Raw genomic sequence first — 18,653 nt, 5'->3', positions numbered from 1 at the left:
GGACTTTAATTTACATTTCCACATACATTTTAGAATAAACTGGTCAATTACTACAAAAATGCCTGTTCATATTTTCGTTGAAATTACATTGAATCTGTAGATCATTTTATTTTTTTAATTTTATTTTTTTAAATTTTATTTTATTATGTTATGTTAGTCACCATACAATACATCATTAGTTTTTGATGTAGTGATCCACGATTCATTGTTTTCATATAACACCCAGTGCTCCATGCAGTACGTGCCCTCCTTAATTTATGGACTCTGAGAAACAAACTGAGGGTTTTAGAGGGGGGTGGGGGGATGGGTTAGCCTGGTGATGGGTATTATGTAGATCATTTTAGAGAAAATTGTCAGCTTAATGGTCTTGAATTTTCCTGTCCATGAACATTTATTTAGATTTTCTTTAATTTTTTCAGAAATATTTTTCAACGTTCAGGTCTTGGACATATTTTGTTAAATTGATGCTAAAATATTTCATGTGATTTCATGTGATAAGTGGTACTTATTTTTAACTTTTAATTATTTCCAAATGTCCATGGCCAATATAGTCATACCTCAGTGACATTGCAGTTTGGTTCCAGATCCTCACAATAAAGTAAATATCATAATAAAGCAAGTCAAATGAACTTTTTTTATTTTTCAGTGCATATAAAAGTTATGTTTACATTATATCGTAGTCTACTAAGTGTGCAGTAGCATTATGTCTAAAGAAATTTAAAAACACTTTATTGCTAAAAAATGCTAACCATCATCTGAACATTCTGTGAGTCATAATGTTTTTGCTGGTGGAGGGTCTTGCCTCCACGTTGATGGTTTCTGACTGATCAAGGAGGTGGTTGCTAAAGTTGGGGTGACTGTGGCAATTTCTTTTTTTTATCTTCTTTTTAAAGATTTTATTTATTTAAGAGAGAGACAGATAATGACAGAGACAGCGAGAGACAGCACAAGCGGGAAGGAGAGGGAGAAGCAGGCTCCCTGCTCAGCTTGATCCTGGGATCATGACCTGAGCTGAAGGCAGACGTTTAACCGACTGAGCCACCCAGGCGTCCCGACTGTGGCAATTTCTATGTCAAAATTTTCTGTGCCAAAATTGGAAGTTTGCTACGTTGATTGACTCTTCCTTTTATCAGTGTAGCATGTAACACTGTTCGATAGCATTTTCCCACAGTAAAGCTTCTTTCAAAATTGGAGTCAGTCCTCTCAAAACTTGTCACTGCTTTATCATGTAAGTTTATGTAATATTCTAAATCCTTTATTGTCATTTCAACAGTCTTCACAGCATCTTTACTGGGAGTACATTCCATCTCAAGAAACCACTTTCTTTGCTCGTCCCTAAGAAGCAACTCTTCATCCATTAAAGTTGTGTCATAAAATTGCAGCAGTTCAGTCCCATCTTCAGGCTCCACTTCTAGTTCTCTTGCTATTTCCCCCACATTTGCAGTTACTTCCCCCACTGAAGTTTTGAACTCCTCAAAGTCATCCATGAGGGCTGGATGCAACTTCCTCTGAACTCCTGTTAATGTTGATATTTTGATCTCTCCTTGTGAATTACGAATGTTCTTAATGACACCTAGAATGGTGAATCCTGTACAAAAGGTTTTCAGGGTACTTTGCCCAGATCCATCAGAAGAAACCCTATCTATGGCAGCTATAGCCTCACAAGATGTATTTCTTAAATAATAGGACTTGAAAGAAGAAATTACTCCTTGATCCATGGGCAGCAGAATGGATGTTGTATCAGCAGACTTGAAAATAACATTAATTATGTAATCTCCATCAGAACTCTTGGATGACCAGATGCATTGTCAATGAGCAGTGATATTTTGAAAAGAGTCTTTCTTTCTGAACAGTAGGTCTCAACAGTGGACTTAAAATATTCAGTAAACCATGTTGTAAACAGACATGCTATTATCCAGGCTTTGTTGTTCCATTTATAGAGCACAGGCAGAGTAGATTTAGCATAATTCTTAAGGGCCCTGGGATTTTCAGAATGGTAAATGAGCACTGGCTTCAGCTTAAAATCATCAGTTGCCTTAGCCCCTAACAAGAAAGTCAACCTGTCCTTTGAAGCTTTGAAGCCAAGCATTGACTTCTTCTCTCTAGCTATGAAACTCCTAGAAGCCATCTTCTTCCAATAGAAGGCTGTGTTGTCCACGTTGAAAATCTATTGTTTAGTGTAGCCATTGTCATGAATGATCTGAGCTAGATCTTCTGGAGAACTTGCTGCAGCTTCTCCATCAGCACCTGCTGCTTTCCCTTACACTTTCGTGTTATAGAGATGGCTTCTTTCCTTAAACCTCATGAACCCACCTCTGCTAACTTCCAACTCTTTTTCTGCAGCTTCCTTACCTCTCTCAGCCTTCCTAGAATTGAAGAGAGTTAGGGCCTTGCTCTGGATTAGGCTTTGGCTTAAGGGAATGTTGTGGTTGATTTGATCTTCTATCCAGACCACTCAGACTTTCTCCAAGTCAGCAGTAAGGCTGTTTCACTGTCTTATCATTCATGTGCTCACTGGGGTAGACTTAATTTCCTTCACAAACTTTTTCTTTGTATTCACAACTTGGCTGTTTGGTATAAGACGCCTAGCTTTGGGCCTATCTTGGCTTTTGACATGCCTTCCTCACGATGCTTAATCATTTCTAGCTTTTGATTTAAAGGGAGAGACGTGATTCTTCCTTTCAGTTGAACATTTAGAGGCCATTGTATGGTTATTAACTGGCCTGATTTCAATAGTGTTGTGTCTCAGTGAAAAGGGAGAACGAGAAGAGGGAGAGAGATAGGGAAATGTCTGGTTGGTGGAGCAACCAAAATTTATGAATTAAGTTTACCATTTTATATGGGTGCAGTCCATGCTGCCGCAAAACAATTACAATAGTAACATCAGAGATTGCTGATCACAAATCACCATAACAAGTATAATAATAATGAAAAACTCTGAAATATTGTGCAAATTGTCAAAATGTGGCACAGAGACATGAAGTGAGCAAATGGTGTTGGGAAATGGTACCAGTGGACTTGCTTAATGTAGTGTTGCCACAAATCTTCAATTTGTTAAAAACACAGTATCTGCAAAGGGCAATAAAGTGGAGTGCTCCTAAAATGAGTTATGCCTGTATGTAGAAGTGAAATTGATTTTGATCATGACCTTGTATCCTGTGAACTTGCCAAATGTATTTAATAGTTCTAGTAGCACATTTTGTAGATTCTTTAGGATTTTATAAATCTATGAACATAGCATCTGTGGATAAAATCTTAGTCTGTGTGACTCACCTTTTTGCTTTTACTTTTGGAACAAAACCAAAAAGATCTGTTCCTTCTCTTAGTTCATTTTTAAGGTCCTGGATTGCACTTGGCCATAAACTGCATTGCTTTATCAGTTCCACGGTATTTTAAAATTTAAAATAGGCATCTGAGAGTTAATGTGTCAAAAGTTTCTTATGTATGCCACTTAGCACATTGGATTGTAACTTTTTGCATCTCTTCCACCTGACCATTATCTCCATAGTAGAGTGCCATACACTCAAAGGTTTAATTAATATTTAATATTTATTGGGTGAAGTAGTAATATAATTAAGGCCTATTTAGAGTGGTTTCAGCTATATTCTACAGAATTTGATAAGAAGTTGGTCTTCTTTGGCCCCAATATTTTTATTTGAATTGTATTATCTATTGGCATGATCCTCGGATTAGCCTTGCTGTCATCCATGAGGTGGAAATTCCTGAATCTCATTTTTTCCCTTTTAAAAACTTGTTTTAACTATGATATAGTTATGACCTACGTGGCGATCATTGGACTCATTAAAACTTTGCACATTTTCCTCATTTGAAAGTAATGCTTAGCCCCACTTTCTTCATTCTTCATCTGAATATCTTGGTTGGGCAAGAACAGCTATTTACATGTTCTTGGAACCAATCGCTTTTTTGACACAGGTATTTCTAAAGTGTCAGAGTTGTTGAACTAGCAACACAGGATCTCTGCCTCCACTGCTGCCAGACGGTTTAAAGCAGAGACACGGGAACAGATGGTTCTTCCAGCACTTGGCTTATTGCATCTGGTTCAAAGCCAGCTTTCTAAAATTAACCGTGACTAAAGCTGAGAAGGCTTTTAAAAAAGACTCTTGGTGGGCTCATCCTCCAAGGCCACCAGATGGATCTATTCTCCTATGAAAGAGGAGAATTTCTGCTGTGGGGTGGCCAATCTACCTGTAACCAACGTATCTGGTTTTCTGGAGCTAGTGAAGCCCCAGGAACATCACTGTCTCAGTTGTCTAAACCTCTCTTTCTTGCTGCAGGAAGTCAAATTTTTTTATTAAGGGTTCTCTTGCCCAAATGTTTCTAAGAATCCCCAGAGGTGCTTATAGGTGTCCAAGTATCAGTCCTGATTGTCACTCACTGATGCTGGTGCTAGTGCTGAGCTATCACTTCATACCCTCAGGGCAAACAGATATTCAGAAATGCTCTCTACACTCATGGTGTAGATGGAAGGGAAGTAGGAAGGAGAATGCCTCCTTTTGGTGTTACATTCTCTTAGGGATAGAGGTGTCCCAAATCAAGGTTATTTGGGCCTTAAAGTGTAACAACATTTAGCCATAAGAGTGAAATTTATTAGTTTTTTTTAAGTCCCTGATAACGGCTTTATATTTTACTTATTCCTGGTGCAGTTACTTTTTTAATTTTAATTTTTATTTAAATTCCATTTAGTTAACATATAGTATGTTGTTAGTTTCAGGGGTAGAATGTAGTGATTCATTAGTTGCATGTAACACCCAATGCTCAGTACATCAAGTGCCCTCCTTAATGCCCATCACCCAATTACCCCATCCCCCCCACTTCCCATCCAGCAACCCTCAGTTTTTTTCCTAGAGTTAAGAGTCTCTTATGGTTTGCCTCCCACTCTATTTTTATCTTATTTTATTTTTCCTTCCCTTCCCCTATGTTCATCTGCTTTGTTTCTTAAGTTCCACATATGAATGAAATCATATATTTGTCTTTCTCTGACTAACTTATTTCACTTAGCATAATACCCTCTAGTTCCATTCATGTTGTTGCAAATGGCAAGATTTCATTCTTTTTAATGGCTGAGTAAATATTCCATTGTGTGTGTGTGTGTGTGTGTGTGTGTGTACATCTTCTTTATCCAATTACACTGTTGGTGGGAATGTAAACTGGTGCAGCCACTCAGGAAAACAGTGTGGAGGTTCCTCAAAAAGTTAAAAATAGAACTACCCTATGACCCAGCAATTGCACTACTATGTATTCATCTAAAGGATACAAACATAGTGATTTGAAGGGGCACGTGCACCCCAATGTTTATAGCAGCAATGTCCACAATACCCAAAATATGGAAAGAGCCCAGATGTCCATTGAAAGATGAATGGATTAGTTTTTATTAGCTTTTTTTTTTTCATTTCCGTATAGCTGATATATAATGTTACATTAGTTTCAGGTGTACAACTTAGTGATTTGACAAGTTTATACATTATGCCATGTTCACCACAAGTGTAGCTACCATCTGTCCCGTTACATCACTATTATAATATCATCGACTATATTTCTTATGCTGTGACTATTATTCTTTTTTATTATTATTATGTTCAGTTAGGCAACATATAGTACATCATTAGTGTTCAATGATTCATTAGTTGTGTATAACACCCAGTGACTCTTATTCTTGTGATGTATTTATTCCATAACTGGAAGCCTGCACCTCCCTTTCATCCATTTTGCCTAATCCCCATCCCCTTTGGCAAACAAAAGTTTGTTCTCTGTATTTATAGATCTGATTCTGCTTTTTGTTTGTTTTATTAGATTTTAGCTTTAGGAATTATCAGATTTGGGGACAGAGGTGAAGGGCATTCATTTTTGACAAGAATATACACAAAATATTTAATGTATAGATAAATCTCCCAAAACTACATTTTTCCTAACCATCATTGCTAATGAGTTCCTAGTATTCCATTGAGAGGTAATATTGCAATTTACTTAATTATTCTCCGAGTATTGGCCATATAAATTATTTCTTAATTTTGCTATTATATTCAGTGTTTCAGTGCACAGTATTAGACATTAAGGCTTGCCATGTTTAAAATTATTTCTTTGGGGGTAAACTCTCAGGACAAGAATGTGTGGGTAAAGGGTATATAAATATTTCTGTGCTTCTTGAGAGAGAATATCTAATGCCAGAAGGAAAATAACTTCCCAGTTACTAGAATATAATTGGTGTCACTCTTCTGTAATATTCAGGAGCATGAAAAATGAGGCAAATATCAGAAGGTTATTTAGTGGAATAACTGACTAGAGGAAATATTATTGGCTTATGGAGAGTTTAAATCGGACTATGGTCTGTAGGCCACACTAATCTCTTACTCTCAGACCCAGTATTGATATACTTTGGGGGCTCTCAGATTATTGCTAAAAATAAACAACACACCTCAAGATTTCTATTTTTCTGGGAAGGAGAATTCATTGACTTCCCTGTGCTAGATGAGTCTCTGTCATGTGGTTACTTCCAGCATCCACCAGCTGAGGAACAAAGTGTCAGAGGAGCATGATAGTCTCAAGAAGAAGGAGATGGAAGCAGGGCCCAAAGCATCCCATGGGTATGGAGGTCGGTTTGGGGTGGAAAGAGACCGAATGGACAAGGTAAGTTGAAAGGAAGATATTTGCTTTAAGACAACAGATAGATTCGTTTATTGATATCATGGTTTAAAACTTGTTCAAAAGTACAGTATTCATTTGGGCTTTAAAATAGAATGTCCACATATTATTTTTATCATTTTTTTTTCTGATATCAACACATAAAATACAGATGGTGGAAAACAGGATTCAAAAAATCTGAAGGGGTGGCCCACAGTAGGCCCAGCCATACGGTAACTCCTAGACTGAGGAGACGGGGTCACAATTAGAGAAGGAAAAAAATATGTTTTAAAATCATTTACTGCTTTTGAATGTTTGTATATTATGTCGATGTTACAACTTCTCTTATTTTCTTTACTGTGTACTTAGTGTTCTTTTTGTATATATATCATATCTAACATGTGCACATGTGAAAAATATTGATGTGAATTTATTAGATGCCTTCAAATATGAATATTGTTTTCCTTTATCCATTAGCTACTATAAAAGTATATGATAAAAAATGCTTGTATTATAAATCATAGTTTCCACTGATTTTCCTAACCTCAAAGATAGTGATATATGCCTATAACAAAAAACATTTTATCTCCAAGGAGAAAAAAATAAATATTCAGTAAAAGCCATTAGTTCACCCTCAAGAAGTGTTTTGTTTTGTCACTGTGTTAAGTGCAACATAGGCTTATAGTCTCCACAAAATTCCTAGGAAAAAACTAAAATAGATAAACATTCATTCGTTCTTAAATTCACAAGCAAATCTGACCTACACAGACCTAAAAATACTGCAAAATGAGCTCCCGGGAGCTCATACAGGGCAGTGTTTCACATCAGTCTCGGTATTGATAATGTTTGTCCCAGCATGAGCTTGGAAATACAGGAGGAAGGAGAAGCTTTTTAATTTCTTCTTAGTTGAGACTCTGTAAGGTATCATTATTTGGTTTGAAGTACTACTCAAGTCCCAGATTATTAAAGTATCCATATCTAAATATTGCAAGAGAGATAGTTTTCAAAACCAAATAGAAAGTAAAACAGTACATGGAGTAAAAAGTGGAGGGGAATAGGAAAGTTATATGCCCTCTTGGGCTACTTGCAGTATTGTCTGCCAACCTCTTTTGGTGTAGACTCAGTCACTGTTAAATATCAGGGCTCGGTTGGCTCTTCTGAAATTTGATGGACACCCAGGCACAAAGATCCAGAACAAAAGCATCTGGCTATTTTCATGAAATATGCTATCTTAGCTGCAGCATTAAGTCAGTTCCCTTTGATCGCTCTTCAGTAACTACCTCATTCTATTTTGACCCATAAATCCCTTGTTTTTAGCTTTCTTTTTGTTTCTGGTTTAAACACTGTTCTGTCTACCTCGTCTCTTTCCTTGGGGTTCCCAGTCCATCCTATAGGAGTTTCCTGAATGATGGGTTCCTAATGGTTATTAAAGAAGACTTGGGATGTGCAAGCCTCCAGAAAAAGTAACCTTGCTCTCCCTGTATCACATGTTGCTTATGTGATACACTGGTGGAGGCTGTGAGACTGACCCAGAATGGAATTTCTGGCATTCTTACATCCCAACCCATGTCTGCATCATTTCTTTTCTTTTTTTTTTTTTTTCAAAATTTTATTTAAATTCAAGTTAGATCACATATAGTGTAGTATTAGTTTCAGGGGTAATGTAGTGATTCATCAGTTGCATGTAACACCCAGTGCTCATCACATCACCTGACCTCCTAATGCCCATCACCAAGTTACCCCATCCCCCACCCCATCCCCTCCAGCAACCCTCAGTTTTTTCCCTATAGTTAAGAGTCTCTTATGGTATCATTTCATTTTTTATGGTCATTTTTGTCTTTCACTCATTCAATCTGATTTTTCTTAGAGTGCCGTGGGCCATGAGTATGTTGCTGAGGTGGAGAAGCACTCTTCTCAGACTGATGCTGCCAAAGGCTTTGGGGGCAAATATGGAGTTGAGAAGGACAGGGCAGACAAGGTAAGTCTCTCCCTGTGCTACCCAGCTCAAATCATGTGGGATTTACCAATACTCACCGTTGAATGTGGGTCTACACTTCTCCTATGGAAAGACAGGGCAGTGGACTCAGGGGAGTCCATCATAAGGATAGCCCCCATAAACTTCCTTAGCAAGTTCTTTGGTGCCACTTTGGGAGACCACATGCTGAGCTGAATAGTGTTAATTTAAATGAGACAAAGATTCTCAAACTCTGTTTAGATAAGGAATCCGTCAAACCACTGATTTTTATTATACCTGTACGCATGAAGAAAGAAGAGGGAAATTTCAAAGCTCCTCATTTGGTCAAATATCAAAATGTCATTATTTATGTCTTTCAGGAGAACACAGATGTTAGCTTAAGTATGATTAAGCAAACAATCAAGTAAAACAGCTAATTAGGGTTATAATGTTTTTAGAAGGTAAAGGTTACATTTCACAGGATTTAGCACCAAATCTCTGAAGTCCAGAGGTTTTAAAGATTCCTTTTTACAAAAAAAGTAGTTTTAAAGAGAGGAGAATGCCCAACCAGCAGCACCACCCAGGCGCCCCAGATTAGACTCTTTGATCTTGTTTTTTATGGTGCAGAATAGTGTCTCTTCCCTTGCAGCTGCATACAGACAGGACATTTCCTTCACAGCTAGCTGAGATTTTCTTTTTACCTGCAGTTGTTAATTAGGTGGGTCTGAATCCTTAAAGCTAAGTGTTAAAATGTTACTTGCATTTTAGGGGGGTGGGCAGAAAAGTTTCAAAATTACTGTAAGGAAAAGGAAAAACATAGCAGGTAATTTTTTAAGGCAGTAATGGAGTATGGAGCATGCAATGTCCTCTAGCCTTCCATCTTGGCCTTTGCCTGATCTCATCGTTCTTTCTTTCATCTGCCTCAGAAGCCAGAAACTGAATCACCTAAACAATCAGTGTGTCATGTAAATCAGAAACAATACAAACTAATAGCTCTTGAGATGCAAAATCTAGTCTTGCTTAGAGACCAATAGGTACTGAGCTAGATGGGGATGCTTCTGTGTGGTGATGTTAGGTATTGGCCAACGTATCCAGCCCTGGAGCAGTTAGGATCTCCCAGTTGCCTCCCCCCCGCCCCCCCATCAAAACACATCTCTGGGTTTCTGCTGCCACTTAAGGAAAGAGAAGAGGCATAGTATAATCAGTTAGGAATGGGATAATATTTCTTACATGTGCATAGTGCTTTATAGTTTACAAGGCACTTTTCCAGCTATTATCTCATTTTAGTTTCATGAGAGTTTGGAAGAAAAGCACTAAGTTACTGACTGACACAATGCAAACCCTTTATACACCTTGCCCCCTTTAGTACTCACAATATCCCAAATAAAGAAGGATCATTTCTCCCACTTTAGAGTTGAGGTTAATAAGGCAGGTTTACCTATTTTCATTTCATATTTGAGGAGACTGAGGTTCAGTAATATAAAGGACATGCCTAAAGTTAAACAACTATAAATAGGGAAGGTTGGGGTTGGGGTTTGGATCTAGAGTTGATGAACATACAGAGCCCATGTTCATTGCTCTGTAGCACACTGCTGCTACACCAGCCTGTCAGTTCAGGGTGCTCATCTGTTTCTAGGTTAAACTCCCACTCTCAGCCCTGAGCTCTTGTAAACTAGCTTCTGGCCTGAGCTAGGGGTAAAGGTATGTGAGGGAGGGGAAAACTGGCAGCTCCAATTCTAACCAATGCACTCTCCTTTTCTCTGTAGTCAGCAGTTGGCTTTGATTACAAAGGAGAAGTGGAGAAGCACGCATCTCAGAAAGGCAAGGACCCCGCGCTTCAGCCTTAGCAACCTGATTGACCTGTTCTGCTCAGGCTTCACCTCGTAATAGCTGTCATCAACTCCCTCTAGTTCCATAGTTGTTTCCTGACTCTTTTATTTATTTTTAAATCCAAGCATGTACTTCTTCTTTCTTCTTTATCTCTTTCTAGGAGATTGGCCAAGTTTTCTTTAGTTCCCCCTTTCCCTCTAATGGATTGAAAATAAGGTATTTTAGTCGTTTATTTTAGGAAGCAATCCCTAAGTTTTAACATTAATCTTTGACTTAAGTTTAAAATTAATCACTGTCTCTTCCTAGTAATAAAGGAAATGTAGAATAAGTTAATTATGTTCCTTCTACATCCTACATTCTTTGTGCCAACTGGCCAATTGTTGTTGCTCAGGATAAGGATTCCATGTGTTTTTAAAGCCCACAAAAATGAATCATTATTATTATGTAGTGATACTTACTTAAATTGACCAACGTATTTACCAAGTTCCTGGTGCATCACTGTTTATTGTATCTCACTGTTTCCTCCTTTCTTCTATTTCCTTCTTACTAAAGTATATCCTTTGATAATTCTTTCCATGAGAGCCTATGAAAGAACTTCCAGGCTTTGTCTAAAAAATACATTTTGTTCCATTCTTCATTGTTATTTTCCCTTCACCTCTTTGAAGGTATTATTTCAGCCTCTTTGACATCTCTCTTGTGTAGTCTAACAATCATTCCTTTGTAGGTAACATGTCTTGTCTCTCTGTTCTGTTTTTTTTTTTTTTGAAAAAAAAAGGCTTTCTTTTTGTCTCTGGTATTCTCAAATATCATCAGGATATATCTAGGTGTTGGATCTATTTCTGTTATCCAAATGGGATTTACCGATCCTCTTCAACCTGAGAAATAACTTCCATTATGGAAAGTTCAAAGTCATGTTTTCTTTAGATAGTGCCTCTCCTCTTCTCTCTTTTATGCCTTCTGGAACTCATATCGATGCATATTGAGAATTCTCATTCTCATTTGCATGCCTCTCTCTTTTTTATTGTTATTTTTATTTTTTTAAAATTTAATTATGTTATGTTAGTCACCATACAGTACATCATTAGTTTTTGATGTAGTGATCCACGGTTCATTGTTTTCATATAACACCCAGTGCTCCACGCAGAACGTGCCCTCCTTAATACCCATCACCGGGCTAACCCGTCCCCCCACCCCCCTCCCCTCTAATACCCTGTTTGTTTCTCAGAGTCCACAGTCTCTCGTGGTTCATCTCTCCCTCTGATTTTCCCGCCTTTATTTTTCCCTTCCTTCTCCTAATGTTCCCATGCTGTTCCTTATGTTCCACAAACATTCCATGCTCATGGACCAGAAGAGTAAACATTGTTAAAATGTCTATGCTACCCAGAGCAATCTGTACCTTCAATGCCATCCCAATCAAAATTCCAATGACATTTTTCAACGTGCTGGAACAAACAATCCTAAAATTTGTGTGGAATCAGAAAAGACGCCGAATCACCAAGGAAATGTTGAAAAAGAAAAACAAAGCTGGGGGCATCACATTGCCCGATCTCAAGCTATATTACAAAGCAGTGATCACCAAGACAGCATGGTACTGGCACAAAAACAGACATATAGACCAATGGAACAGAATAGAGAGCCCAGATATAGACCCTCAACTCTATGGTCAAATAATCTTTGACAAAGCAGGGAAAAACATGCAATGGAAAAAAGACAGTCTCTTCAATAAATGGTGCTAGGAAAATTGGACAGCCACATGCAGAAGAATGAAACTCGACCATTCTCTAACACCATACCCAAAGATAAACTCAAAATGGATGAAAGAGCTCAATGTGAGACAGGAATCCATCAAAATCCTAGAGGAGAACATAGGCAGTAACCTCTTTGACATCAGCCACAGCAACTTCTTTCAAGATACATCTCCAAAAGCTAGTGAAACAAAAGCAACAATGAACTTTTGGGACTTCATCAAGATAAAAAGCCTCTGCACAGCAAAGGAAACAATCAACAAAACAAAGAGGCAACCCACAGAATGGGAGAAGATATTTGCAAATGACTCTACAGATAAAGGGCTGGTCTCCAAGATCTATAAAGAACTTCTCAAACTCAACACCCAAAAAACAAATAATCAAGTCAAAAAATGGGAGAAGATATGAAAAGACACTTCTCCAAAGAAGACATATGAATGGCTAACAGACACATGAAAAAATGTTCATCATCATTAGCCATCAGGGAAATTCAAATCAAAACCACACTGAGATACCACCTTACACCAGTTAGAATGGCAAAAATGGACAGGGAAAGAAACAACAAATGTTGGAGAGATTGTGGAGAAAGGGGAGCCCTCTTACACTCTTGGTGGGAATGCAAGTTGGTACAGCCACTTTAGAAAACAGTGTAGAGGTTCCTCGAAAAATTAAAAATAGAGCTACCCTATGACCCAGCAATTGCACTCCTGGGTATTTACCCCAAAGACACAGATGTAGTGAAAAGAAGGGCCATATGCACCCCAATGTTCATAGCAGCAATGTCCACAGTAGCAAAATGGTGGAAAGAGCTGAGATGCCCTTCAACAGACGAATGGATAAAGAAGATGTGGTCCATATATACAATGGAATATTACTCAGCCATCAGAAAGGATGAATACCTTTTACATCAACATGGATGGGACTGGAGGAGATTATGCTAAGTGAAATAAGTCAAGCAGAGAAAGTCAATTATTTTTATTTTTTAAAGATTTATTTATTTATTTTAGATAGAGAGTGCAGGGGTAAGGGGCACAGGGAGAGGGAGAGAGAGTCTTAAGCAGACTCTATGCCCAGTGCAGAGCCCAATTGCAGGGCTCGATCTCACAACCCTAAGATCATGACCTGAACCAAAATCAAGAGTCAGATGCTTAACCAGCTGAGCCATCCACGTATCCCAACCATATGGTCTATCTTGGTGAATGTTCTATGTGCATGAAAAAAGTGTATTCTGCAGTTTTGGGATATAATGTTCAGTAAATGTCAGTTAGGTTTTGTTAGTTGATAATGTTTGGACCTTCTATAATTTTAGATTCTTTTTGTCTAAGCATTCTATCAATTAATGTAAGAGGAGTGTTAAAATTTTCATCTAAGATCACAGGTTTTTCTATTTTTCTTCCTGTTTCTGTCGGTTTTTGCTTCATGAATTTTGATTCTGTTAATAGATTATACCAGCATATGTATTCCTCATTAATGATGATTTGTTCTCTTATTATTGTGTTATATCTCTTTCATCTCTTATAATGCATTTTGTATTGAGGTCTACTATTTCTCATATTCCTGCCATCGTTCTGATGCTTATTCTTTCTGTGGTATATATTTTTCTATATCAGCATTAATTTCTCAGCTTACAATTCCTGTGTAATAGAAGTGGTATAAAACTGGATATTTGCATTCTATATACTCAGGGTAGGCCTGGAGTTTCCAAGTCCCATAGGTAAAACTTCCCCCTATTAAATGCTGAACAAACTACAGCCCCCCTCACCATTTCCCTACATAAACGAGTAGAATTTTTCTAGAACTATTTTATAGGAGTGAGCAGACTGCCATTTCTTTTTCCCCAGTCCCCTGTTCTTGTATAAGAACACCTGACCCTAGATCCTAATCCCTAGATACTAAATTTGGGACTTAAAACACCCTTGGGTTTTCTGAGTCAGCTCATAATTACCCTCATCTGTACAGCTTTGATTTATCTATTTGTTTCTGGAGCCAGGATTTTATTTTCTTTTTTCTTGAACTTTACTATTAAAAAAAAAAAGATTGTTATATTTTAGCAGACATTTCTAAGTGTTTATATGGGAGTAAGAACAGGCATAAATTTCATATGTATCCGCCTTTCCCCCCTAAAAGTCTCTCCTTACATTCTCTATACTTTCCCCTTCCTTGAAGAAGGGAAAGAAATGAAATGATCTCCTCATCTTGGGTTGGAAGTAAAGGAGGAGAGGAAAGGAGTGAATAATGTTGAATTAAAGCTTACACAAGATGGCTTAGGACACTGTTTCTCTTTAATCCACCTAGATTCTAGCCCTGCTGCCTTCCCAAGTCCCTACCCCTCTGCACCCACTCCTCCTGACTTCTCTCTTCCACAGCACCTTCCTGTGGGCTGAGAGTGGGCTCTCATGACTACTCCTTCCACCATAGATTACTCTCATGGCTTTGGAGGCCGCTATGGGATAGAGAAGGATAAACGGGATAAGGCAGCTCTGGGATATGACTACAAAGGAGAAACAGAGAAACACGAGTCCCAGAGAGGTGAGTTGGGGTTGGAGAGGAGGGAGGTCACATAGTAGCACAGAGTCCTCCTTCCTTCCTTTCTGGAAGCTGACACAGAGAACCCAGAATACAGAGGTGCAGATGTGCAGTGGAGGTGGTGGTATAAAGGGTAAGTGTCTGTATGTGTGTGTGTCCGGGGGAGAAACCAGGAGGGTAGAGAGGAATGCAGCAAGATTAGGAGCAGGGCAGAGGAGGCCAAAGAGAAGGGGTCACTGAGAAAAGGGTAAAGACAGACAGGCTGGGTGATGACGCGTGGGTGATTTGGCTATGAGCCTCACAAGGACAGAGAGGTCTCTCTCTTCTCTGGGACACATAGGGGATGGCTGGAGGGCTCTCCTTATTTTTTTCCAATTTCTTCCTTTATATTCCTTCCTTTCCTGTCACTTCTCTCTGTTTCTCTTTCCCTCTTCACATCTCTCTCCCATCCATTCTCTCTCTACCCTTTTCTGCCTCTCCCCGTCCATGATTCTCTCCTCTATCCTCTGATTCTCGTTCTTCCTCATCCGTCTCTGTTTTTCACATTCCTGTCTTCTGGTCTTTCTTCCCATGATTCCTCTACCTACACATTCCTAGCATTTACTCTTCTTATGACTCTCAAAACTTGTTTTTTTTAAGATTTATTTATTTGACAGAGCGAGACAGTGAGAGAGGGAACACAAGCAGGGGGTGTGGGAGAGGGAGAAGCAGGCTTCCCACGGAGCAGGAAGCCCGATGCGGGGCTCGATCCCAGGACCCTGGCATCATGACCCGAGCCGAAGGCAGAAGCCTAATGACTGAGCCACTCAGGCGCCCTCTCAAAACTTTTTGTCCTGCAGATTATGCCAAGGGCTTTGGTGGTCAGTATGGAATCCAGAAGGACCGAGTGGATAAGGTAAAGCACCAGCACACCAATGTCTTGAGAAGAGGCCCCTAAACTGCACCTGAAGTACACTGAGATAGGAAAAGCTAAGTGTCCTGAGCTGTCTTCCTACACTCCCCATTGACTGCCTTCGGTATCTAATGGGCAAGTCTTCTGTAGCCTGAGCTTTAACTACGAAGAGTGGAGGGAGTCAGAGAGACAAAAACACATAAACTTCAGGGAAAGGTGATAGTTGAAATTTCATTGATTCCTAGGTGTTGCCTAATTCAATCTATAATCTCCTCCCACTCCGTTCACATTAGTTCTTCTTCATGCATTGGCTGGGGCCCTGCTACATTCTAGGCAACTGCACTTAGAGGTGTGAGATTCTAGGCACACTGAGCTTTCAAAAGGGGGAGCTGAGCCCACCCATTTAGAACTTTACTGCTCTCTCTGCCACAAAATAACAATATTGGAATATCCTCTTTAGCTATTGAGTGTCAGACAGTCAGGGTTACCTCCTAGAAGGCTCCAAACCCCAATACTGACTTTGGGTCATTACCATTCCCTTCTCCTCCCCACACTGCGCATACTCTTCGCCTCCCTGCAGAGCGCTGTTGGCTTCAATGAAATGGAGGCCCCAACCACAGCTTATAAAAAGACGACACCCATAGAAGCTGGTAAGTCTTAACAATTCCTTTTCTCTATGTTCTTCAACCACCTCCCCTTTCTTGTTCTTTCTTATGCCTAGACTACCTCCTCCATGCCTTTAACTACCTAGACTAGCTGAGATAGACTTGACCCTGCCCGTGTATTTCCAGATTCATTCTCCTAAAAAACTAGGTTAAGTGGATAGAGAGATAGAGTGACATTGGGAAGGAACCGTAAGGAGAGAACACAGGGAGGGAGGGATAGGAAGTCATCTGGGAAGAATACAGAAAGATAAGAGCTTGGGATGGGGGAGGAGAGGGTAGGTGGTGGTTAAAGGGCATACAGATTTAAGGAATGTGGAAAGGAAAGGATGCTAGTTAGGGGAGAAAGGCTTATAACTTAGAAAGGACAAGAGTCTGAGACTGCATGGCCTGGCTATATGGAAATCTGGGCTTTGGGGCTACATCCTCCTGCTATAATCCCCTTGTTCCTCCATTAGTACCTCTTTTCCTTTCCTCCCATGAGTTCCTCTCCATCTGCTCTCTGCCTGGATATTTAACCAATTCCTTTTCTTCCTTTGAGTGCCATCCACCCCCACCACCCCGACTCAAGACAATCCTAATTCTTCTTGCCTGTGTCTGCAGCTTCTAGTGGTGCTCGTGGGTTGAAGGCAAAATTTGAGTCTATGGCTGAGGAAAAGAGGAAGCGGGAGGAAGAAGAAAAGGCACAGCAGATAGCCAGGCAGCAACAGGAGAGAAAGGCCCTGATAAAGATGAGCCATGAGGCTCAGCAGCCAGTGGACACTGTGAGAGAACCGGAGGTGCCAGCCCCATTGCCCAAGAAAATCTCTTCAGAGGTGAGTGCTTGGCCTTCTGGGGTTCCCATCCAGGATTCCTTGCCCAGATAGGAGACTAAGGAGTCCACATCGCTGAGAGAAAATAAGGCACAGGCCTCCCTGGTGTAAGGCAGTCTAAAACTACTATCTCTGTCTTCAGGAAGATTTCAGTGCGAGTGATTGGGCCTCATATATACCAAAATGTTGGGGGGGGGGTGGGAATCCCAGATTTACATAAACCAAATTTGCATGTTTGGCTGTGTAGCCAGTCATTGCTGCAGGAACGAGAGGAAGGAGCTATCACTTCAGGTTGGAGCCCATTTTGAGGGGTGGTTGATTTGGATTGGGTGGATATTCCAGACAGTAGAGAAGAGGGAGGTTTGCATACTTACAAGAGAGATGCTTTATTCTCCCCAGGCCTGGCCTCCAGCAGGGAGCTGTCCATCATCAGAGCCTGAGCCTGTGAGAACCAGTAAGGAACACCCAGTGCCTGCCCTGCCCTTGAGGCAGAATCCCCCAGAGGTAAGTAGAGCCCCAAAGATTCTCTGCCTCTTTCCCATCTCCTCATGTCCTAGGAAGGTGGGCCATATGAAGTGACCAACCGTCCTGGTTTGTCTGGTACTGTCCTGGTCTTAGCACTGAAAGTCTTGCATTCTGGGGACCACCCAGTCCTGGGCAGACCAGGACAGCTGGTCGTCCTGCCTGTGGTATTCCCAACAATGTGTTTTTGCTTCAATGTTTTCCCGGTCATTCAAGGAATCAGACTTGCTTTCCATTTCCCTCTCCCCACACCCTTTACATTTCCCTCCTATCACCTCTGGGTAGGCGTTTTGAGTAGGTAGGTATGGGAGGAGGTCGAGGAATAAAGATGGATAAAAGACTGGGTGCCCTTGGGGAGGCTATTAGATGGAGGCAAGGATAGAGGGGAGAAGTGGTAGGATGGTGATGGGGGGGCGGTCTTAGCAGTCCTCCCCTGGGAGGTTGTAGAGAGGTAGCTCCTGGTGGGTAGAAATCGCTCTGATCCACACCGTCTCTTCACAGGACGAGGAGCCCCCAGCTTTGCCTCCCAGGACTCCGGAAGTCCTGCAGCTGGAGGAAGAGCCTGTGTATGAAGCAGAGCCTGAGCCTGAGCCTGAGCCTGAGAATGACTATGAGGATGTTGGAGACATGGACAGACATGAGCAGGATGGTGAAACAGATGGGGACTATGAAGATGTGCTTGAAACTGAGAATCCTCCTTGTCCTTCCACTCTGGCCGGTGAGTGGTAGGGGAGAAACAGCTCCTGAATTGGGTCTAGTCCAGGGAAGGGCAAGAGGAAGAATTGCCCCCTTCCCTAGAAGGACCTGTTTTCCTTCTCCATGTTGGTGAGACCAGGTTTGTGTCTCTCATTATGCAGAATCATCTGGTTACCCAGCTGGGACTGGAGCAGGGATCTCAGCTATAGCCCTGTATGATTACCAAGGAGGTAGGTTTGGAGTGGCCTGAGGGGTCTGGTGCCTGGGGGCCCTTACTAGGAGAGAGGGAGATGGATTCTGGGGGTCAGGGAAGGACCAGCCTTGGCATCAAGAAGAACAGCCCCTTTCTCTCCCTGAGGTTTACAGTGGGCACAG

The 18,653-nt window shown here is 40.5% G+C and overlaps 1 protein-coding gene across 1 annotated transcript in view; it reads left to right on the top strand.

Moving 5' to 3' along the window:
* The window catches only part of HCLS1 (hematopoietic cell-specific Lyn substrate 1), a 29,251-nt gene that overhangs the window by 7,996 nt on the left and 2,602 nt on the right, over window positions 1-18,653 (top strand). The window contains exons 4-13 of the mRNA XM_028110664.2: window positions 6,516-6,645; window positions 8,507-8,617; window positions 10,360-10,414; window positions 14,587-14,697; window positions 15,534-15,589; window positions 16,167-16,236; window positions 16,852-17,063; window positions 17,460-17,564; window positions 18,084-18,300; window positions 18,440-18,508. Of these exons, the coding sequence (XP_027966465.1) occupies window positions 6,516-6,645; window positions 8,507-8,617; window positions 10,360-10,414; window positions 14,587-14,697; window positions 15,534-15,589; window positions 16,167-16,236; window positions 16,852-17,063; window positions 17,460-17,564; window positions 18,084-18,300; window positions 18,440-18,508 (1,136 nt within the window). The remainder of the gene's footprint in view (window positions 1-6,515; window positions 6,646-8,506; window positions 8,618-10,359; window positions 10,415-14,586; window positions 14,698-15,533; window positions 15,590-16,166; window positions 16,237-16,851; window positions 17,064-17,459; window positions 17,565-18,083; window positions 18,301-18,439; window positions 18,509-18,653) is intronic.

Source organism: Eumetopias jubatus, unplaced genomic scaffold, assembly GCF_037043125.1.
Source record: "Eumetopias jubatus isolate StellerSeaLion01/CBP00866 unplaced genomic scaffold, mEumJub1_p1.0 scaffold_1, whole genome shotgun sequence".
Classification (NCBI taxonomy): Eukaryota; Metazoa; Chordata; class Mammalia; order Carnivora; family Otariidae; genus Eumetopias; species Eumetopias jubatus.
The sequence above is the reverse complement of the archived record's forward strand: the minus strand, read 5'-3'. Positions and strand labels throughout refer to the sequence as shown.